This window comes from Dromaius novaehollandiae, unplaced genomic scaffold (assembly GCF_036370855.1).
Source record: "Dromaius novaehollandiae isolate bDroNov1 unplaced genomic scaffold, bDroNov1.hap1 HAP1_SCAFFOLD_37, whole genome shotgun sequence".
Taxonomy (NCBI): Eukaryota; Metazoa; Chordata; class Aves; order Casuariiformes; family Dromaiidae; genus Dromaius; species Dromaius novaehollandiae.
Window position 1 is genome coordinate 3,201,853 of NW_026991398.1, and position 23,495 is coordinate 3,225,347.

The following is a 23,495-nucleotide window of genomic DNA, read 5'->3' on the forward strand; positions in this document are numbered from 1 at the left end:
GGGCCCTGTCACCTGCGGGGAGTGTTCCTCAAAGGCAGAAATTCTCAGCATTTCTATCGTGAGTCTTTAAAAACAAAAAGATTCACTGCCACTTGTTAAGGAGTGAGGACAGCTGTTCTGTCTATTAGTCTTGTTCCCAGCTGTCCTGTGCTCACACCTCTTTGAGCTGGGGGATGGTAACTCTCATATGTTGCCCTAAAAAGAAACCTGCCACTGCTAGGAGCAGATGAGTCCAGTTTCAAAACCACAGATGTCAAACCGTCTTTCCCTTTCTCAGGCGGCCAGAAGGAGGTCTCCACACTCCCCTTCTAGGCAAGGACACACAGGGCTCTTTTCAGCTGCCCAGATACAGTTTCCCAACACCATCTCCATACTCTCAGTATCTCTGCAGCTTCTTCATGGGTCTCTCGGACATCACAGAGATGCTGTGAGGCAGCAGTGCCCTTCTGGAGGGCGGCTCAAAGTCTGGCGGGACATGACAGGGAAATGGTCAAAGGACATTAGGACTGAAGGTGGTCTCTCCTTAAGGGAGAGTCAGCTCAATTCCTAACCCCACAGACTGCACTTCCTGGAGCTGCACAGGCTAGAAGGGGGCTGCGGACACCTCACTCCCATGCAGATCCCGCTCTTGCACAGAGCCTTCAGCTTACCCAGCCAGGCATGTCACCTCACAGACGGTGACATCACAGGGCAGTCACTCTCAGGCCCTTTGTCGGGCAGCACAAAAGAGGCCCATGGCGGGAGAGAGGCCCCTCTCCTCTGCTGAAGGTCTGGCTGCAGAGGAGGCGGCTCATGGCCTGGACCCCATAACTGTCAGGGCAGAGGCTCTGCTGGGTGGGAGCAGGAGACATGGGAGGCTTGTTCAGAAGAAGCTGCCTGCATTGCAGAGACTGTCCAAGACTCAAATCCATGCTGCCATGATGATTCTGTTGGCAGTGCCCTCTCCTTCCCTGCCCATCTCTGCTGCCTGGCACTGTCCTTGCCAGCAGCTCTTTCTCTGTCCCAACATCTTTTCCCTGCCAGTGCTCACAGACTCCATCCCACCCTCTGTGTGCTCAGTTCTGCCCTACAGAAACTGCCCAGGACAGGGCACTGGGCACAGGTATCTCTGTTCTCACAGATCCTAAGGAGCAGGTCAGAAAAACTCTTAAAAGGCAATAAAGGTGCTGCTGGTGCTGTCTGTCGGCTGAGGTGGGGCTGAAGGGGTTTGCTGGAGTTTCTCACAGACCTATTGATCTCTGAGAGTGAAGGTCTGGGAGTACACATTGCTTGCAAACCAGAGGGCTCTTTCCTCTTTTCTCCTTGCCAAAATTAGGATGTATTTTTTATAGTTTCTGTAGTACTCATGAGCTTTTACTAGAAGGAAAACTCCTTCCCTTTCAATTAGCCTTTTTTTGACCTTCCTCTGAAAAGACCCTTCGGACATAACCTGTGCGTGAGCTCGAGCTGGTGGCACCCCTGACCCATGCATCGCCTTCTTGACAGGAGAATGAACCTGTCCTGCCACAGGTCACTGAATTCATGACTCAATCTATCAGTTATAGGATGGACTGGGTTCAGAAGACCCCTCCAGGAACCTCAGTAGCATTGCCCTGCAGCGAGAGGCTTACCGTGTCAAGGGCTGTGGAGATTTCTCCCAGAATGAGCTCTCCTCTGTCCTCACACTCCACACTGCCTTGCACTTCTCTCTGCCTTCTCTCATCTCATGTCAGCAGCAGCAGGCAGTGCCCGCAGCCCTGCTGCTCTTGGCAGAGGAGCTGCTCCTGCACACAGCTGTGTCTGGGCAGTGCTGCCAGGTTGCCATGAGCTCCCTCCATCCCAGGAGCCTGGCCTCGCTCAGGAGCAGAGGCCCACCTGAAGGCTTGAATTTCCCTGTCCCTTGTGCTCCCTCCTCCTGGGAAATGTTCACTCATGTAGACTAAAATAATCACCTATTGTCCTTTGCTAAAGAGTGGAGAAAGACAGATTCCAACATTGCAACTTGTTTTATCAGAGAATGACTGACTATGAGAGGTGGAAATGTCCCACTCTGGAAGGCCCTATTCCCATCTCTTGTTCAGCTGGGAAAGGAAAGGCTTTGCTGGGGACTCATAGCAGCTTCTTAGCTCAAGGTTACCACCAATAAAGAAGCAGGTTTTTGCAGCGACTCATGGCAGAAGAATGAGAGGCAATGGCTATAAGCTGACACAAGTGAGGTTAAAATTTAGATGTAAGGGAGAAAATCAAAGAGGGTGATGAAGCATTTGAAGAAGGGTCCAGCGAGGTTATGGACTTTCTGTTCCTGGAGGCTTACAGGATGCAGCTGGACAAGGCCTTGGGGAATTTGGTGTGAATTCAGTGTTGATCCTGATGTGAGCAGGAGATTGGGCTAGAGACCTCCCAAGGTCCCTTCCAGCCTGAATGATTCAGTGATTCTGTCATCTCTGGCTATTGCCACTGCAATTCTTGCAGTTTTGAATTCCTTTTCTGCATGTGGGTTAGCACCAGATTTGGCCTCCCCAGAGCCAGCCGCTCCTAGTGGTGGGAGGTTTCCTCTTGGGCCTGAAAGGTTTTAAGGTCAAAGTTTAATTATGAACAGCTGCTTGTCCAGAGTGGACCCTCCTCACAGCATACAATACCTGCTGCGTTACAACACAATACTCTTCACCATTGTGAATGACGGGAAGTGAGAGCCAACGGGCATTGGTTGCAACAAAAGAGGTACGGGATGGGGATAAGGAAAAAAATTTTAGCTATTGAGATGGTGAAGCACTGGGGCAGGTTGCCCAGAGAGGCTGTGCCCTCCGGGCCAAAAAGCATCTCCATCCTTGGAGGTTTTCAAGGCCTAAATAAATAAAGCCTTGAGCAACCTGGTCCGATCTGAGAGCTGACCCTGCTGTGAGCAGGAAGCTGGGTTGGAGACCTCCTGAGGTCCTTTCCAGCCTGAATCATCTTGCATTTCTTTCCACACCAGGTCTTCCCTTGTTGATGGTAGGGAAAGCACTTAGGCCCTCTGTGACCACAGAAGTAAGCCAGACGTAAGTATGGTCAGAACAACTGCAGCAGTCCTGTCCTCTTCCAGTCAGTGTTGCTCAGGTGTAGGACTGTTTCACAGGTACCCCCAAACAGCCCTGATCATCTCCTTTATTTCACCCCCTGCTTTCCCCCCTCCTTTCCCCCCTTTCAGGATCTTCCCTTTTATCATCCTCATGCTCGTCCACACAAACAGCCCACCTCTGCTTACCCTGTGCCCACTGGTCCTCATTTTGCTTGCGTTGTGCATTCATTGGGCTTTTCTGGGCATTCATCTGGCTTTTACTGTGCTTTACTGTCAGCACAGTAATTCCTACCAGTGCCAGCAGTTGCATTAAACTAATACCTCCTTTTATTATGTGTAGTGTCCTGCAGTTCCTCACGCTCTTATCCTGCTGGAGTCACCACAAGTCAGGGGAGCCATCTGCACACACACACATTAACAGCTGACACAAGAGAGCTTCAGTGTGGGGGACCTTCAGAAACTTGAGGGTTTGTCCAACAGAAGCCTCAGGAAGTTTTCCAAGGAGAAGGGGCAAGTCCTGCACCTGGGGAAGGATAACTCCATGCATCAGGGCAGCATGGGCCCTTACCAGCAGAGGAGTGACCCTGAGAACATGGGCCTGGGCATCGTGAGAAATCCCACACGAGCCAGTGGGGCACACTCATTGCAAATAAGGCCAGAGGTCCATGGGCTGCATTAGGAAGAGCTTGGCCAGCAGACGAGGGGAGCCATTATCCCCCTTGACTCTGCTCTGGTGTGGCCACAGCTGCAGTAGTGTGTCCCAGGGTGGGGCTCCCAGGAGCTTCTCTTGGTAGTGGGAAACAGCATGAGGAGGGGAAACAGTCACAAACTGCAACTTGGGAGGTTCAGGCTGGACATTAATGTGAATAAACGTCACTCAAAGAGTAGTGCTGTGCTGCCAAAATCACCCAGAGGGAGTCTGTGATCATCTCCTGGCTCTGTGTTTCAAGGAACAGCCAGTGAGGATGGAGAGACACCAGTAAAGGGAGGGAGATCCTGGAGTGGGAGCAAGGTGGGGAAGCATGTTTACAGTGTGCAGGGACACAGCAGCAGGCATGGGACAGTGTAGGACAGCCTGTGGTGGAGACAGTCAAGGGCACAGGCAAGCCTGAAGGCAACTTGCCCCTCAGGGGACTCCAAGAGGTGTTGTATCATTGTCCTGCACTCAGCATTGTTGCACCCCCACCTGCAACCAGCCCCCAGGAAGAGCCCTGGGAAACGTGGGAGGAAAGGATCTGCCTTCCCAGGGGCTGGGTGTCCATCCTTGCCCATTTTGCTTGATCAAACACATCAAGGTTGACTTGGCATTAGAAACATCTGCACATTGCCTTTGCCTGCTTGTAGCTGGTGATCACAAATTTCTGCTCAAATCAGCCCTGAGGAGTCTTTGTTGCTCATGGCCCTCAGTGGGACCCACTAACACTCAAAGAAACTTTGGGCTTTGCTTCTGACTTTGACTTCTTGAACATTTCATTCGATCTCTTTCCAGTAGCTATAGTTCATGGACACAGCACCAAATACACCACGGGGATCATTAAAATGAAAAAGCCCTGATGAACTGTGTCTCTTCCCGTAATTTTCTTCAAGTCTTGTATGGCTAATTGGAGAAGTTTGGGTTGTGTCACAGTGGTGGGGTGCCCTGTGGTGGGAACGAGTGGTGGCCCCAGTGTCTTGGTGCTGCTCTGCGTGGGAGGAGGTGTCTGGAGAGAGCAGTGCTGTGCGTGGGGAGTGCTGCCAGGCTGGGGAGCTGGGGAGCCCTTGGAGGGGAGGAGGTGACTTGGCTCGCAGGGCCCAGGCTGCCCTGGTGGCCAGAGCCAGGGATGCTGGCAGCCTGCTGCCTTCTGTGCGCTGGGTTTCAGGCCTGGAGTTTCCTCAGCTCTTGCCAGGATCTGCAGCCAGACATCCCACACAGACTGTGAAATACATAGAAATATGGAGTTCAGAGTGTTTGGAGTACAAGAGGTTGTGTTTCAGAAAGGCTTTCTTGTTGGAGATTCTTGAAGTTATCACTTCTGAACTCTATAAACCACAGGTGTTCTTTTTAGGCTAGAGGCAGAGCAGTTGCCTCTCTCTCCTATTAGAAAAGGCTACGGTGGGATACTGCCCATATAGCTAACTGTTGCAGACACTCTTTTCTTCTCATGTGGCAGAACCCTCCAAACTCTTTGCTAATAATGCAGTAGTATCTCCCAATTAGCCCTTACTTAACCATCCAATTAACCCCCCTCCAATCCACTGAACTATAGAGAGGATCTTGGGCTCTTCCTGCTGCAGGCCTCACTGCTTTGGGGCTCTTTGCTGCACTCTGCTCCCTGCGCGCTGCCCTGGGCTCTAAAACCAGACATCCAGGGGCTGACATCCAGTGGGAGGACGCAGAGAGCAGGTTAGATCATGTGGGACTTTTTTCACCCACACAGTTAACAAGGAAAAGGTCTTGCCACAGTGGAGCACTCGGAGGTGCCCTTTCAAGCGGTCAGTCATTAGTGCCACAGTCATTAGATTTTAAAATGGGAAAAACAAGGGAAACTTCCAAAGACAAAGTATTTCTTCAGAAGATAATTGGCCTGTAAAACCACTTCTCCCAGATGTGCAGTGACTACAGTGAGTTGTGATGCTCCAGCACTTTCTTGCACGTCTGCAGGAAATACTTCAGGGGTCATAGCTGAGAACCAGCTTGCAAAGCTGAAGTTGCTTTGTGCAGATAACTTGCAGGGCCCCTCAGAATTAAGTTCCTCACCTTTCCACATGCTCCTCTCTGCTCTGAGGGAGTCATTTGTGACCTGACAGTTCAGGTGTCCAACTCAGCTGAGCACGTTTTGCAGTGTGTCACTGAGCTGGTTGAGGCCTGCAGGTTCTGAAGCTCCTGCCTGATCAGCTCGTACACAACCTGGGTCTTGGTTCACTTGTGGACTCTTCCTTGCAAGTGAACCCCCTGTGAGATGACATCCCAAGTGTGGATCTGAGGCTAATTTGGACAAAGGTGCCCTCTTGGCAGTGAGGTGTGGATAAAAGCAAGTGAGGGTCAGTTCCTTCTGGAGTGGTCCAGGGCTGTCCCAGCAGGCCTTGTACAGTTCATCTCACCCACCCATCATCAAATTGTACATTGGAGCCTGCAGGATGACCCCTTCTTGGTAGCACACTATAAAAAAACCCCTCTGGCTGGTAATCATAATCCATCATGCACTGCACTGGGAAGGTTGAGGTGCCAAAGGAAGCCTCCGGATAATGTCCATGGTGTCTCTGGGCCACGGGGGCAGCACACTTGGCTCGGAGCTGCCCTCAGTGAGGAGCTGTGCACTGCTTGGTGGCAGGTCCGCTGCAGGGGGCGAGTCCTGAGCAGGGTGGCCGTGAGCCGTGCCTGTCTGCCTGCCGGCCATGGGCTGGTGGGGTGGCTGCAACAGAGGTGCCCTCACAATCAGCACCCAGATGGGTCCCTGTCACCTGCATCACCCCCTCCCCTCCCCAGGGCTGTCATTGCTGCTGGGTGGGCTCTCTGAGGTGCTGGGTGACATCACAAAGCCTGCTGGCCAGCACATCTGCTGAGGGCCAATCAGGCAGCTGCAGTGGAAGTGACCTCACAATCAACACTGTAGTCATGTCCCCTTTGCCTGCCTCTCTCCATCCTCCTGCCCATCTATCATCTCCGGTGGGATGAGAGGTGGTGTGATTCTCTTCTTGTCCTCACAGTGCCTCCTACCAGAATCCAGCCCATGAGGTTCCTCTACAGGAGGTGACCTCACCATCAAAACTGCAAAGGTGTCACTTCCATGTTTTTCTTCCCTGCTCCTCTTCTGAGTCGTCCTCTTTTCTGGGCCCCACATTCAACATCCCAGCCGTGTCCCCTTTACTGGCACCTCCCTCTCCCCTATCTCTGTGGATTTACACACACAGGGTGGGACAGCTCACGTGGCAGGATGAAACTGGGCTCCTGGGGAAGGCAGGCTGGGACGGCGAGGAGGTGCAGGTGTGCTCTGTGCAAAGGGGTGGCTGGAGTGCACAGGGCTTTGCCTTGGAGCAGGTGATAAGCCAGTCGAGACCTTGTAGGAAGGATAAGAGGACACAGCAGTCTGGGTGACATTCTGGTAGGTGTTTCAGCTTATTCAGGATCTGCTTGGCAGGATCCAACAGGAGACTTCCCTGGAGGGCAGAGGGGCCGTGAGGCCTCTGTAAAGACAAACTAGGTAGAGGAAGAGAGGAGAAGCAGAGGAAGGGAGAGGAGACATGTTAATTTGAATACAGTAGTTTCTCAGAACAAAGTTTCTCCATTGAGAGTGTTGCCAGGAAGTGTATCATGAAGAATAACATATACATATTTATACAAATGTAAACTCACATAGAGTAATTTCTGTAGTACATGTATATGGTGTTACCAATCAAAAATAAAGACAATATTCATTAGAATTGATAAAGAATGTTTGAATTTCTGAAAACAAAGATTAGTTTCAGTTCTTGCATAGAGCTGTTTTTTGAATACATTTAAGGCTATGACGAGAACTTTACATTTAGACCCTTATAGACAGATACAGAGGCCACTGCTGCCTGAGATGCCCTGTGTAGCTGTGTTCCCATGCAGTGCTGGGAAATGTGACCCAGGAACTATGGGAACCTTTCTGGAGCTTTGGCTGGTCACCAGAAGCATCTCCAGATCTCTCAGTTGGACAACTTATTTCTTTCCATTGACTAGAAAGGGAAGTCCAGACAACTGGGTTAGCCAGAGACATCTGCACTGAAGGGGTCTGGCACTGGGTGAGACAATTCCCATCCCTGCTGTCACCTGAAATGGTGTCACACTTCATTGACAATGCAGGGAATGAAAAGGGAGTGTGGCTAGATGTTTACGGATTCCTTTAAGATATCACTCTAACACAGGTACATTGAGATTGGTGCAAATGAGGCAATTGCTAAATAGAGCATTTTATTGAAGCTGATCAGCCTGCTTTCCTCTATCAGCTGTGAGAGTGGGCCACCTCATGGTGTGACTTGCTGTGTGCAAAGAGCAAGGAGCACCAAGAAGGATCCTGGACAGGAAGTGGTTTGAGGGGCACTGGACTCATGCAAGATATAAAAACAGTATTTTTAATAGTGTAGGCCGTATTATGAAAGAAATCTTTATAAACTGTGAATAAAAATGAAACAAGAAAGAAACTGGATAAATTATCTCAGGCAAAAAATATGTTTTGATACACTTCTCAGCTTTTGAAACTTCTTTATGTTCTTACTTTCTTTTTCTTATTATCTTGTTTTGTTTGGCTCTTTTTTGATACGCTGGTCTTCTGGGGAGAATCTTTTTTTTTTTTTTTTTTGAAAGGGAAAGTGATTTTCAGAGCTGGGGTGGGATGCAGTCACAGGGTCATGGACATGTGGTGCCACTGCAGGTGCCCTGGTCCCCTCTGCCCAGCCTCCATCTGCAGCTCCCAGGGGCTCTGGTCTCCCACATGCGAGCTGCAAGAGCTGCCAGGCCCAGGCAGGTGCCTCAGAGACACCGAGGCCTCTCCAAGTGCCACTGGGTGCTTGTGGCTGGACACCTGAGCTCTGCCTGGAAAGGCGAAGAGCTGTTTTCAACGTTGAAAAAATTATGACCCCACTTTCATCAGCTCACATGATTGGCTAATGTTCATGTCAATGTTTTGCTATGATGAAAGAGTGGAAATCCTCAGGAAGGGTATTAATCTGGGGAGAAGAAAAACTGATCTGTCCTTGACCTTGTGTTTCCACTGCTCTGTCTATTAGGCTGTGGACGAAATTTCAGTGATTTCTCACATATTTCCATGTGTCCTGATTAAATTAACCATTTCTAAAGGCATCTTTTTGCATCAGATGATCTGGGCGTATGCACTTTCCATAATTTCCCAGTTTTCCTCCTCCCCTTGCTCTTTATCATTCAGATACCTCTTAACTCTCCAGGTGCTGCTCTCAGCCTCTGGGAGCCTGAAGCTTGCCTCATCCTTCGGCAGTCTCATTGTCTCTTTAGCCAGCTCCTTTGTTCTGTCTTTTGGTGGTGGTGGGTTTTTTTTCCCCTATCTATCTGTTGAAAACATTTCCAGAAAGGTTATTTCTCGTGGGCAGTGAAGCTCACTGGAGGCAGCTTGGACTTAACATACACTTGAGGAGAGTCTCTTATTAAGCTGTTTCAAATCTTATTTTGGTTTGATCGCAATTAAGACAAATCCTTCTGTGTCTGCTTGCAGCTAGTTCTCTAAGGAAAGCAGGTGGGAATTGATGCACGTGAGCTGTAACCTTCAGCTACAGACTTGAGAGGAAAAAGCTTAGATTTTAACTAGAGTGCTCTAAGTCCCCAGTGGCAGATGAGGGAACTGTCAGGGCTGGGGAGCTGAGGAGGAAGGTTGTCCATACATGTCTCCTATCAAAAATACTGCTTTTCCTGCATGTCCAGACTTGATTAGGAGACCTAGTGGGTCAGTCTGAATTGGAGAATGTGGGTATCGTTTATTCTGAAAACTGAAGTATAAAGAAAGCTTCAGAGGCTGACATCTTTTGTTTTCAGGTGCTCATTGAAATCTGCCTAATTTCAATACACACCTGAAAACTTTCTAATTGGCCACACAAGACTTGAAGAACTGAAGAAAATTATGGAAAGAGGCATGGCTCCTTAGGGGTTTTTAATGACCCCTCGGGTGAGTTTGGTGCTGAGCCCATGAACCGCAGATGCTGAGAAGAGACTGAAGAAACCTCTCAAGAAGTTAAAGTCAGAAGCAAATCCCAAGTTTCTTGGAGCGTTAACAGGTCCCACTGAGGGCAATTACCAAGGAGGCTCCCCAGGGGCTGATTAGAGCAGAAAGTTGGAGGCCCTGATTGCAGGTAGGCAAAGGCAATGTGCAGGTGGTTCTGATGCCAAGTCAACCCTGATGTGTGTTATCAAGCAGAGCAGCCAGGCACTGACAGCCAGGCCCTGGGTAGGGTGATCCTTTGTTGGGGAGCAAGATAGGATGATGCTGTGTAAGACAGCAGAGAATCTCTAAGGTAGAAAGTGATGATGTGGTAACTATGATCTGTGGCCAGAATGTGTGCATGTGAGTTGCCAGTGATCATGATGTGTCTTCCTGCCTACGTGCCAACAGCCTCGGTGGGCCTGTCCTGCCTGCCTGCCTGGGATCAGGATATGTCTTCCTACCTATCACGAGATGCCACAATGTTCAGGAGACACTCGAAAGGAGGACTGGCTGGGCTTGGTTGCTGTATAACCGGCCGTTGTGTTTTTCAATAAAGGATCTTTGCACCACCCTATCTGAGATCCGTGTCGTCATATGCCGCAATCCTTTCCATCGTGCATTGTTCAGGGCTCCTCCTGAGGGGCCAGCGTACAGGTGGGGGTGTACAGTGCCGAGTGCAGGACCATGATACGGCACCTCCTGGGCTCCCAGGGGACAAGGAGGCAGCAAGGCCACAGTGCTTTAAGGAATGGTGTCTTCTTGTGGGCCTCAGTGGCAGAGACACCAGCCATAGCCAAGAGAACAAAGACCTCAGCTCTGTTAGAAGCTTTCAACCCTGGCAGTGCCTTTGGCCATCTCCACCACAGGCTGTCCTATGCTTTCCCACGCCTGTGCCTGTTTCCTTGCAGACTGTAGATACCTGGCCTGCTTCCCCACCTTGCTCTCACCTCGGGATCTTCCTACCTCTCCTGATGTCTTTCTGTCCTCACTTGATTTTCCTTGAAACACAAAGCCAGGGGCTGATCACAGACTCCCTCTGGGTGACCTGTAGCACCACAGCACTACCCTACCAGTGACATTTGCTTTTCCTAATGTCATATCTAAACCCCACAAGCTGCAGCTTGTGGCTTTTTCTCCTTCTCATGCTGTTTCCCATGAAACAGGAAAGCTCCATCATCTCTGAAACCACCCTCCAAGCAGTCACAGGCTTCTATTCTACTGTCCTTCACCTCCACGTCAGCAGGCTAAAGAAGTCCAGGTCCCTCAACTTCTCCTCATGGATGGGGTTATTCCTGCCTGGGCACAGGACCTGACACTTCTCTTGTAAATCTTCATGAGATATCTGTTGTCCGAATCACCCGAGTTTCTTAAAAGCCTTTGGGACTGAAGCTCCTCTGTGTCAAAACAAAGCAAAACAAAACAAAAACAAAAACAAAAACAAAAGCAAACCAAAACAGGAGCAGTCGGTTAAGGGTAAGCAGGTGTGCACTGTATGAGAAGGGATCAGGATGTTAAAAGAGACAGACTTAGAAGGGGGGAAGGTAAAAAAAAAAAGTAAAATAATCATGAAGCAAAGGATGGATCAGGGCTGTCTTGAAGATTCCTGCCAAGAAGCCCTGCAGCTGAGTAATTCTGCCTGGAGGAGGACAACAAAGCTGGCCTACTTCCACTGTCACAGGGAACCTGCATCCTTTCCCAGGCACCAACAAGAGACTATCAAGAGTGGGAAGAATCATGGACTCCTTCAGGGTGGAAGGGACCTCAGCAGATCTCTAGCCCAATCTTCTTGCCTCTTCCTCCTGATTAGATGTCATCTACAAACCTGATGAGAGTTGCATGCTGCAGGTCACTGATGAACCTGTCAGAATAGACAGGTCCAGTGTAGACCCTGCACACTCCACCTTTACCTGGCTTCCTGGTAAAGAATGACCCATTCAAAAAAACCCCCCTGAGCTCGATCATCCAACCAGCTTTTTACCCACCCGGTTCTCTACCCATCTTATCGTAAAACCTTACTTGTATTCAAGAATATTTATGCAGACAGTGTCCAAAACTTTGCTAAAATCATGGTAAATGGTATCTGGTACTTTCTGCTCCTCCACAATCACAAGTCTTTGATCACAGAAGGCAATCAGCTTGCGCAGGAATGATTTACCTTCAGTAAGTCCATGCTGCCTGCTCCCAGGCACATTCTTCATGTGCCCAGAAATGTGATGCAAGAGGATTTGCTGCATGACGTTTTCCTCACTAAAGTGAGGCTGAAGGGCCTGCAGCTCCCTGGGTTGCCCTTTGGCTTGTCCTGGGTTGTGGCCTTTTTTGAAGAGGGGCACAATGCAGTTCTTCTTCTGCTCATTGGGACCTCCCCTGGTCTATGCAACCTTTAAAAAGGTGGTAGAGACTGGCCTTGTTATTATATAGGCCAGCCCTCTCAGTGACCTTGGATGCAGCCCGTCCAGTCCTAGACACTTGTATGGGTTGAGTTCCTGCAAGTCATCTCTCACTCAACCCTCATCTACTGCGGGCTGTTTTTCTCCTCTGGAGCCCTTAGCCATCCCGTACAAGAGCTCCATACATCTGAACTGTCCCTTCACACAAATAGCATCCCCTGTGCTCATCCTCCCTAACCGTCTTGCCTGCAGAGCTTGTACCCTGCCATCACAGCCCTCCAGTCATGCGAGCTGTCCCACCACATCTTAGTTATTCCAACCATGTTTCAGTACTGTGACAGCTTGTGCATCTCCATCTGTTCATCTCTGTGCCCCTGGCTGCATGCACTTGTGTTTATTTCGGTTGCAGAGCCTCAGCTGTGGCACAGAGAACAGATTTGTAATGGTGAAACCTGTTACCAAGAGCCAAAGACACCATGTGTGCAATGGCCCCACTTCAGAGCAGAGCTGTGCTGGCATAGAGAGCAGGTGGCAATGTAATGGTGAAAGGAGCTTCCCACTAAGAGAGCAAACCCTGCAGTGCCCAAGGCCAGGGAGAAACAGAGCTGGGCTGTGCAGGAATGCCAGGAGAGAGATTTGCTGCCTGAGCTGATTCACAGCACCATGGGGCCTGTGACAGAGGTGAACTGATCTGCAGGAAGGACAAGGTGCAACTGAAAAAGCCCCTGGGCCTGGGCAGCCTGTGATCCAGCCATGCTGAGGTCATCATTAGCCCATTCCCTGTTCATATCATCTGGGAGTGAGAAGAGGTTCAGGGGGAGGAAAGTTAGAAGCTTTTAGGGGTGCAGAGACTAGAGCAGGGACCTTGTGACATGCCTCTCCCATTTATGCAGAACACTTGGCTGTAGATGGGATGGACTTGGCCTAAAGGCAGTAGTAGGATCCAGGTGTTTGGGCGCTGGTAGCAAACCTGAGTTGCCATGGGGCACTCGCCCAGCAACCACTCCAAAGGGGCAGGGCTTTCCTATAGGTCCCATGGTGTATCTGCTAGAGATCCGTGGTTGTGCTGGACCCCCCCAGGCATCTGACATAGCCCTGCAGGCCTATTTCTCTGTCACTGAATCAAGTGCCTGCACTGGATGGCATCAACTGTTTGCAATGTCAGGATCTGCCTGTGTCTCAGCTTCCTAGTGAGTGGAGCTCTGGTAGCAGAGGGCATCTAGTACCATTTAACGCAGCCAAGGCAATTCCCTACCTGGCCAAGTCATGCTCCAGAAGGATGTAGATGTCACACTTGCTCCATCAGAGCAAGCAGACACTGGCACATGCCTTGGATGCAGCCCGTCCAGTCTTGGACCACCTCTGTCTCTTCCAATGTCTCCAGGTGTTTGTGTGTGATCAGCTAACTCCCACCTTCCATGTCCAGTGATTATAATGGGAGCATAGACCAAGATCTTGCATGCAGACATCCCTGCTGTGCTCACTTCTGCCTGGGCAAGGGGAATCCCACCTCCTGCGTATTTTTGTGGAGCTCACAGGAAGGATCTGAATCCCTCGCCATTCTAAAGCAGCCTGAGAAGCCCAAACTGACTCATCTGAAACAATACCTGAACAACAGAAAAACAAACTCTATTTTATGTCTCCATCTAGGTGTCCTGCCTAGCTAAGAGATGGGAATAGGGGCTTCCAGAATGGGACGTTTCCACCTCTTGCAGATAACCACCCTCTGATGAGACAAATTGCAATGCTGGAATCAGTCTTCCTTCAGTGTTTAGAGAGGGACCATCAGTGATTATTTTAGTTTATTGCAGTGAACATTTCCCAGGAGGAAGGAGCACAAGGGACAGGGACATTTGTGTCTTCAGCTGGGCCTCTGCTCCTGAGCGAGGGCCATGCTCCTGGGATGGAGGGAGCTCATGGCAACCTGGCAGCACTGCCCAGACACAGCTGTGTGCAGGAGCAGCTCCTCTGCCAAGAGCAGCAGGGATGCGGGCACTGCCTGCTGCTGCTGACATGAGCTGAGAGAAGGCAGCGAGAAGTGCAAGGCAGTGTGGAGTGGGAGGACAGAGGAGAGCTCACTGTGGGACAGATCTTCACAGCCCTTGACACGGTAAGTCTCTGGCTGCAGGGCAATGCTATTGAGGTTCCTGGCAAGGTCTTGAAACCTGTCCAGTCACATGATTTTTTTTTAAGGATTGCTCTCCCGGTTTCTCCTTTGCAGAGGAGAAGATGCTTCAGAGCAGAGATTCCCTGTCACAGCCTCACAAGGACAGGGCATCCTGCTCCCTTCTGCCAGGGACAGCTGCGGGGGTGTGAAGCTGGGGTGTGCTCACAGGTCTGTGCAGTGCTGTGATCCAGAGCAGTGTCCCTGCGCCCTGGAGTGCTGTGTGCCTGGAGCAGTGACTCTGCCTCCCGCAAGGGTCAGCACTCAGCCTGCCTGGGGAGCTCCCCACAGTGCTGTGGGGAGAAGCTCTGGGTGGGAAGAGAAAGCCCCAGCAGAGCAGGTTCATTCGCCTGCTGAGAGGGTGCTGTGTGGGTCAGGGCTGCTCTCAGCTCCAGCTCACTCCCAGGACATTTCTGGAGGAGACTTTCCAAAAGGAAGGTCAAGGCAGGAGAACCACGAAAGGGAAGGAGGTGTCATGAGTGTGTTGTCAGTTTTTTTCTCTTTGGGTGGGGTGAAATAGCAATGCGTCTGTCAGGTTTCGGCAGGGGACAAAGGCTCCAAAACAGGGACACTGAGAGAGGAGCAGCTCTGGGAGGCACTCAGCAAATGCCTTCCTCCACCCTGAAGCCTGCAGACAGAGCCAGCAGCACCTTTCCAGCCTCAGCAAGGTTTGTCTCCCCTGCTCCGTAGCACCTGCAAACACGGAGGTGCCCTGGGCAGTGTCCTGCCCCCGGGAGGTTTCTGCAGGGCAGAGCTGAGCACCCAGCGGGTGGGATGGGGTCTGTGAGCACTGGCAGGGGAGAGACGTGGAGACAGAGAAACAGCTGCCCGCAGGGACGGCTCCAGGCAGCAGAGTCATGCTCAAAGTGTGAGAGAAATCCACAAACTCCAGCACCTCCTCTCAAGGCTGTGGGCTCCAGGGCAGGAGTCGTTTCCTCGGCAGCTGGACATGCAGGAGAGGAGACACTCCTGAGTGACCCTGTGTGCCTGCCTGTCCCTGCCTCCCTGGGCACAAATATCATGCTATTGCTCCGTGTTTCCCACCTGCCCATGCTGCCCTTGTCCTCCCCCTTGGACTCTCTGGGCAGGGCCGTTTCTCATGCAGTTCAGACACTAACCCTGCGTGTCCTACCATGCAGACGTGTCCTTGACAGTGAGGTGCCCAAGTGCCCCTCTAGCCTGTGGGGCTCTGGGCAATGCAGTGTGGGGGGCTGGGAATGTGTGCACTCTCTCTCATCAGGACACCCCATCCTTAGGACATTCTGCCATTTCCCTGGGGTGTCTGGCTGGGCTGCAGTTACCCTCCAGAAGGGCCCAGCTCTCCCATTGCAGCTGGGTGTTATCTAGGTGCCCCAGGGAGAAGCCACCTTGATATTGAGGCGACAGACATGCTGCTGGATGGCTGGATGTGGGCAGCTGGAAGGAGCCTGATGTGTTGCTGGCTGGAAGGGGAGGGCTGAGACCTGCCTCACACACCCTCAGAAAGAGTGCTGATGGGCACTTTGGAAGTGGATTCCTCTGCTCTCTGCAGTGTTGTTTCTTTTTCGGGTAACACGAGTACAACTATCCTCCACCTCTGATGTGGGAGCACAGGGCAGCTGGGAACAAGATAGACAGGCCAGCTCTCCTGCCTCTGCACTAAAGCCAGAGAGAATCCTTTTGCCTCTCTGGAATCACAGCTGGTCCCTCTGAGTGCAGCAGCAATGCTGAGGATTTCTACCTCCAAGATGTGACAGAGCCAGCTAAAGAAAACAAGCCTTAAAATATTATGAGTGGATTAAATATGACTGGAACTGGGAATATAAATTTTGATTACCCTTGTTTCCATGTACACGGTACTGTAGGTCAGGGCTGACTCCTTTGGATCCCATGGGCATAGGCCCCGGCTCCTCATGGCAAACTCAGCCAGCACAAACCACAGCTCAAGCCATGGAGCTCAGTGACAGTACTACCGAGACAGGGAGAGGTAATGTGTGTGTGTCTGGGGGAGGTTATGAGAAAGTTTTGCTCAGAGAAGTCTGTCCTAACTAGTCAACGTCTCTTCTTCCTTAGAGAATCTCCCTGTGTCCAGGGGAATTAAATGTCCAACAGCAGCTCCCTCAACGAGTTCCTCCTCCTGGCATTCACGGACACACAGGAGCTGCAGCTCTTGCACTTCTCGCTCTTCCTGGGCATCTACTTGGCTGCCCTCCTGGGCAACGGCCTCATCATCACAGCTGTAGCCTGTGATCACCGCCTCCACACCCCCATGTACTTCTTCCTCCTCAACCTCTCCCTCCTTGACCTTGGCACCATCTCCACCACTGTTCCCAAATCCATGGCCAATTCCCTGTGGGACACCAGGGCCATTTCCTACTTAGGGTGTGTTGCTCAGGTCTTTTTCTTCTTTTTCTCTTGTTCAGCAGAGTATTGTCTCCTCACTGTCATGGCCTATGACCGCTTTGTTGCCATCTGCAGACCCCTGCACTACGGGACCATCATGGGCAGCAGAGCCTGTGTCAAAATGGCAGCAGCTGCCTGGGGCAGTGGTTTTCTCAATGCTCTCCTGCACACTGCTAACACATTTTCAATACCACTCTGCCAAGGCAACACAGTGGACCAGTTCTTCTGTGAAATCCCTCAGATCCTCAAGCTCTCCTGCGCAGACTCTTACCTCAGGGAAGTGGGACTTCTCGTGGTTGGTGCCTGTTTATTCTTTGGGTGTTTCATTTTCATTGTGGTGTCCTACGTGCAGATCTTCACTGTCGTGCTGAGGATCCCCTCTGAGCAGGGCCGGCACAAAGCCTTCTCCATATGCCTCCCGCACCTGGCCGTGGTCTCCCTGTTTGTCAGCACTGGCATGTTTGCCTACCTGAAGCTCCCCTCCCTCTCCTCTCCAGCTCTGGATCTGATGGTGGCTGTTCTGTACTCGGTGGTGCCTCCAACACTGAACCCCCTCATCTACAGCATGAGGAACAAGGAGATCCAGGAGGCAGTGAGGAAACTCTTTCAGCTGGTACTAGTTCAGCAGCAATGAGCTGCCCATCTCTCCTCACAAGCAATTCCCTGTTTATCTCCAGCAGCTCTTGTGCATTGTGCATTCTGTCTGTGATAGTCACATTTGTGCACAACTTTGAATTCCTCCCACTTCTCCAAAGTCGCAAAACCCATCTGTCTAACCCAGAGGCCTTCTGTAAATCTGCCTATCACTGTGTCAGAGGTGGCCTCCCAAGTAGCATCTCTGTAATAAAAGGGGATCTCCTTAGTAGTGTACCTGAACAAAAGGCTCTTCTTCCCACCCTGGAGCCAAGAATGCACTCAGGGAATTGCACCCAAAAAGGTCCTGTTGCTGTGCTTGGGATTTCCTTTGGCTAAGGGGGATGTGCGCAGAGGGTGATGTGCGAGGGAAGGAGGGCTGGATGGAGCCCTCACTTGTGGGTGCCCAGTGCCCCTGGAGAGGGTGAGTGGTCCAGAGGTCTCTGCCAGGGACTGTCCCACACATTAGAGCGCTGGTGACAGATGCCCATCCTTCTGGAAGGCAATATGGAGCCACCCGGAGAGCACAGGGCATCTCCAGGGGCAGCGTTTGCCTGGGATGGCAGTGAGTGGAGACCCCCCAAACCAGGGGTAGTCACCCGAAGGTAAAGGGCCAAACCAGGGAATGCACCAAATCAGGGCTCTGCAGTCTCAGGAGAGGCAGTGGGCTGGGTCTAACGACACCTCTGAACCCATCCTGAGCAATGTGAAATGCCCTGTGATTGCTCCAAGGACCCTCCACAGCTACAGACCCTGGGGAGGGTTTGTCAGGTGCAATGATGCTGGTCCAGCTGGGTCTGCCCTCACCAGGACGGCCAGTGAGGAGTCACCCAGGACCACTGCACATCTGCTTGCCCTGCAGAGCAGCACCGCCAGCCTGGGGGCCCTGCAGGGAGCACAGGGCAGAGGTGCAGGAATGGCCGATCAGGCCAGCACGGACACACTGACCTGAAGAAAGGCTCTCTGGGGAGCAGGGACATCTCCAGAGAAGAACAAAGGAGCAATTGTGTGCTTGCAGAGGGGAATAAATGAAAACCTGTTTCTGTGTGTGTCAGCTCCGGGCAGGCTGCCCTGTCACTGGAGCTGCCCGAGGAGCCCCGGGGCCAGGACTCTTGTGCTGTGCTGGGGAGAGGGGCTGCCCACAGGGGCTGCAGGCAGCCAGGGTGAAGGATCTCTGGTCATGAGAGCAGTGGAGACGTGGAGTGACCGGCCTCCATTTCCTTGTGCCATTGCTGGCCCCCAGGTGTGGGGCTGATGGGGAGGCTGACACCCCTCTGTGCCCCCCAGCAGCTGCTGTGGCCTGCAGAGGGGCTGGGGCTGTGGGGTGAGTGCCCAGAGCTCTGCAGCCCCCTGCCACAGGCACTGCTGTGGGGCCACCCCAGCCTGGTCTGCTGTGCTGGGTGGGCTGGGGAGAGGGCAGGGGAGGTGGGGAGAGCTGGGGAGGGTCTGGTCTGGTCTGGAAAGGGCCCAGGAGAGGACAAATGCCAGCAGGCAGCTCCTGCGTGTGAAGGGCAGTGTGGGAGCACGCAGCCATGTGCTTGCAGGCAAATGCAGGTCTGCTGGGAAAGGCAGCAGGACATGGCGGGTGCAGGAGAGAAGAGCCCAGGTTGTTCCCTGTGTTGCTTGGACACAGTGGGGAAGCTGCTGCAGGGCCATCGTCCCAGAGCAGCCCCTCACATCACCCCTTTCCAGCACTGGCTGCTCACCCAGCTGTGGGGTGGTCCATGGCCAGCTCCATCCTCCTGCAGGTCTCTGTATTCCGATGGAGGGGAAAAGACCAGCCTTGCATGGCCTCTCTTCTGCACCAGACCCCGCAGACGCTGAAGCACAGCTGTCTGCTGACCCTCACGTTGGGCACAGCCTGGGCTGGTCAGGGGCTGGGTGCTTTGACCCCTCAGACTCCAGGGGATCATCCTCACATTGGGCACAGCCTGGGCTGGGCAGGGGCTGGGTGCTTTGACCCCTCAGACTCCAGGGGATCATTTAAGAGTCATTTAAGAATACCCTAGCCGTTTCCACATCTGAGGTCTTTGGTTCCAGCTCCAGCCGAGCTTTGGCTTTCCTCACTCCATCCCTGCATGCACGGACAAGGTCTTGATGCTCCCCCTGGGCAGCCCATGCCCATTCCACCCTCTGCGCACTTCCACCCCGGCGCCCTGAGCACTGGTGCTGCTGCCAGGGCAGAGGTGGAGGATCCCCCGGAGCGGCTCCTCAGGGAGCTCCCCAGGGCAACGCTGTGCCCAGCCCCATCCTCAGCCCCAGCCCCAGCATGGCAGAGGGGAGCTGCCCTCTCCCAACCCACCCTGGCAGTGCCAGCCCCACCTCAGCCCCCTCCTGAAAGGCTCCAGCCCAGCCCTGGAGGGAGCTGGAGCTGCCTTGGGCCCTGGGGCAGTCTGGCAGCAGGAGGGTTTGACATGGGCACAGCAGCAGCGGTGCTGGGAGCAGGGGAGGAGCAGGGAAATTGGGACAAAGACCCCTGCCCTCGCCTGCATGGCCGGGGCACTGGATGGGTGATGCCTTTCTGGCTATCCTGGCTCCAGGTTTGGGGTGGATGCCAGCTCAAGGGTAGGAGCATGGGATTCTCATGGTCTTCAGTGCAGCCATGACAGTGGTGAAGGCAAGTGGGCAGACCTAGGCTCATGCAACTGCAAAGGCTGGGGGTGGGAAGGGCATGGGGGATGGGGATCATGGGGGGATGGGTGGCAGTGGGGCAGGGTGAGCAGCCCTGCTCAGGGCCCTATGGCTGGACCACGTAGGCCCAAGGCTGCTGAGGCTGCTTCAACATCAGCTCTGTGCTGGGAACAGCAGGGTTTCACCCTTTGCGGGGAGCAGCCTGCAGTGGGGCCACAAGTGGGGCCCTGTCGTGGACACAGGCCCTGTCCTCTTCAGCAGCAGAGGACGAGGGAGCATGGGGCTGGCCAAGGGCTCTGCCCCTCGCCTGCTGGGAGTCCAGCCCATGGAAAGGCAGATCTTGTCCCTGTGCCCGGTGTCTTTCCATTCATGGAGTTGCAGAGGAGTTATGGTGGGATCAGACCCCCGGAGGTCTCCAGTCCAACCTCCCACGCACAGCAGGGCTGCTTAGAGCCCTACGCTCTTGTCTGTGATCTCTGAACTGCACCTGACCCTGGTTACCATCCCCAAACCTGCTCTGCTCCTCTTGTCCAGTCACAGCGGGACGGCACCTCTCGTTGGTGGGTCACTGCCCTGCCTGCCTTGCCAGCACCCTCAGCTCCCAGCTCCCCTTTAACTGGTTGTCAGGCAAGAGTTGCTGCTGTGCCTGTACGGCCAATGTTTTTACTTACAACCTTCTCTGGGATCTGCTTGGGTCCCAGCTTCCCTTGCCAAGGCTTTCCTGACCATAGTCGGACACAGGTCTGAGGCAGAGATGGGGAGTTGGGTCAGCAGGATGGGGACAGGATCTGGTCAGCACCCAAGAGGTGCAGGGCCAAGGACAGGCATGTCCACAGCGTAGCTCAGGCCAGGCCCAAGGACAAGGGCAGCAGCTCCCTGGCAAGGAGGATGAGGCCCCGCAATGAGGCCGGTCACTCTCTGCCTCCCCTGCTCTTGTGACCAGCAGATCCCCCTCCCTCTCTGCCTGCAGCCCCTCCATGCCCACCCCGCTGCCCAGCACAGCGAGAGCCCTGGCCCTGCAGCCCCTCCAGCAGCTCCTGCTGCCCTGGGGACAGAGCAGCCTGCCCCAAGCTGGTGCACAGAGAAACCTGCTTCTCCCTCTCATTTTCTCTGGATGCTGCCCTGCTTTTCTCCTGGGACATCCCTGCTCCCCAGAGAGCCTTTCCCCAGGCAGATGTGTCTGTGCTGGCCTGGCTGTTCCTGCACCCCTGCCCTGTGCTCCCTGCAAGGCCACGGGCTGGCGGTGCTGCTCTGCAGGGCGAGTGGGCTGTGGGGGCACGGGGTGACTCCTGACTCTGCACTAGCCATGCTGGTCAGGGCAGGAAGCAGACTCAGCCAGACAGGGCTCAAAACCACTGACACTGCTGGTGGGTGTCTGTGCTCAGAGTGACCCCAGGTGTTTGCAATGGCAGGAGATGTGTTTGGGTGGGCACTAGCTCCAGCCTGTGGTGTTTCACTGAGGGTGCAGGAATCACTCTCCAGGGCCCCTTCCCTGGGACTCCTGGGTCCCCACTGCCTCTCCTGCAATTGCAGAGCCCTCGTTTCCCCATGCGTACCAGGTTTCAGTGCTTTCCCTTCTGGTTACTCCACCATGGACCATCCCTCATTTTGTGAGGCTCCACTCCCTGCCCACCCCAGGCACACGCTGACCCTGGAGATCCCCTGAGCTCTCCTGGGGCTTCAGATTCCCCTCCAGAAGGATGGGCATCTCTCATCAGCGCTGTCACCCATGGGACAGCCCCGGGCAGGCAATTCAGAGACCATTCTCCATCTCCACTGGTCACTGGTCATTGAGAAATGAGCCACGAATCCAGTCCTCAGTCCCTAAGAAATCACAGTGGGACTCTGAGCTCATCCTCTGCAGCCCACGGAGAACACAGGCAGAACAGCAGGCCCGTCTGTGGTTCAATCCCTTGGGTGTATTTTTAACTCCATCTTCTGAAGAGAAGCCAGACTTGAGGCCCGTGTCTGAGGAGATCCCCTTCTATTTTAAAGGCACCCATTACCTGGTCTGCCTGTACTCACAGGAATGCACGTGGCAACAAAACCCTACTGCCACGAGGTTAGGAGAACTCTTGGACCATATACACCCACTAGAGTACAGCAGGGCAGTGTGGAAATGAGAACCACTCTGAAAAAGAAAGTCCTGCTGCTGTTGGTGGACATGTCGCCAGGAAAGCTGCAGCCCTCACACAAAGGCTGCAGCAAGGAAATGCCTGCTTTGGCAGTGGGAGGATGGTCCTAAGGAGCAGAGCGCCGGTCCCCACAGGCTGCATTGAGATCTTCCTCCCCTCCACTCCCACTCCTCTGTGAGCATTGGAGCACTGTAGAGGAAAGGGACAAGCCCACGGGGACAGCCAGCTGCCACCCTTGCTTAAGAGGGTGGTGAGATCACAGCCTGGCTGTGGCTACGGAAACAGAGCTTGCCTAATGGTCATGGGACCCATGGTGTCGCCCCGTCTTTACTTGTCTGAGCCTCTGTGTGTCCCCCTGAGCTCCCTTGGTGTCAGCGCTGAAAGACACACTGCGAACAGAAATGCTTCTCCTTGCACTGAGGGCATGCGAGGGAGCTCAGACTAGCGGGCTCTGAGGTTCCCCCACCTCTGCTGATGAAGGGGGAAGCCTGGCTTCCTGCTCCAACATGCTCTCTGGGTCACATTCAAATGAGAGACTCCTGAGGACAAGGAGCATGAATCAGAACATTTCTTTCCTTTACAAGAATGTAACAGAAAAGAAGTAAGTAAGAAAGAAATGAACAACAGATATGCCTGATGTCAAATACCCTGGGACAGTTATTGGTGCTGGCATTGAACCAGTTTCCTCAGTGCATCCTTGAGCTCCTTGTTCCTCATGCTGTAGATGAGGGGGTTCCCTGCTGGAGGCACCACCGAGTACAGAACAGCCACCACCAGATCCACAGCTGGGGAGGAGATGGAGGGGGGCTTCAGGTAGGCAAACATGCCAGTGCTGACAAACAGGGAGACCACGGCCAGGTGCGGGAGGCACATGGAAAAGGCTTTGTGGCGGCCCTGCTCAGAGGGGATCCTCAGCACAGCAGTGAAGATCTGCACGTAGGACACCACAATGAAAATGAAACACCCAAAGACTAAACAGGCACTAACCACAATAACCCCAGCTTCCCTGAGGTAGGCATCTGTGCAGGAGAGCTTGAGGATCTGGGGGATTTCACAGAAGAACTGGTCCACTGTGTTGCCTTGGCAGAGTGGTATTGAAAATGTGTTCGCAGTGTGCAGGACAGCATTGAGAAAACCACTGCCCCAGGCAGCTGCTGCCATTTTGACACAAGCTCTGCTGCCCATGAGGGTCCCGTAGTGCAGGGGTCTGCAGATGGCAACGTAGCGGTCATAGGCCATGACTGTGAGGAGAGAATACTCTCCTCCAAAGAAGAAGAAAACAAGGAAGACCTGGGCAGCACATCCCGAGTAGGAAATGGCCCTGGTGTCCCACAGGGAATTGGCCATGGATTTGGGGAGAGTGGTGGAGATGGAGCCAAGGTCGAGGAGGGAGAGGTTGAGGAGGAAGAAGTACATGGGGGTGTGGAGGCGGTGGTCGCAGGCTATGGCTGTGAT

General features: G+C 53.2%; 2 protein-coding genes across 2 annotated transcripts; one reads left to right on the forward strand and one right to left on the reverse strand.

Annotated features, from left to right (window-relative positions):
- Window positions 1–16,720: 16,720 nt before the first annotated feature.
- Window positions 16,721–17,182, forward strand: LOC135326247 (olfactory receptor 14A16-like; the record flags this gene model as incomplete). Its single annotated transcript, XM_064504096.1, has 1 exon — window positions 16,721–17,182. A coding segment is annotated over one exon (462 nt), but the record flags the coding sequence as incomplete, so codon positions are not given.
- Window positions 17,183–22,784: 5,602 nt separating this feature from the next.
- Window positions 22,785–23,243, reverse strand: LOC135326240 (olfactory receptor 14A16-like; the record flags this gene model as incomplete). The annotated part of the gene is made up of 1 exon (XM_064504089.1): window positions 22,785–23,243. A coding segment is annotated over one exon (459 nt), but the record flags the coding sequence as incomplete, so codon positions are not given.
- Between the last annotated feature and the right edge of the window lie 252 nt (window positions 23,244–23,495).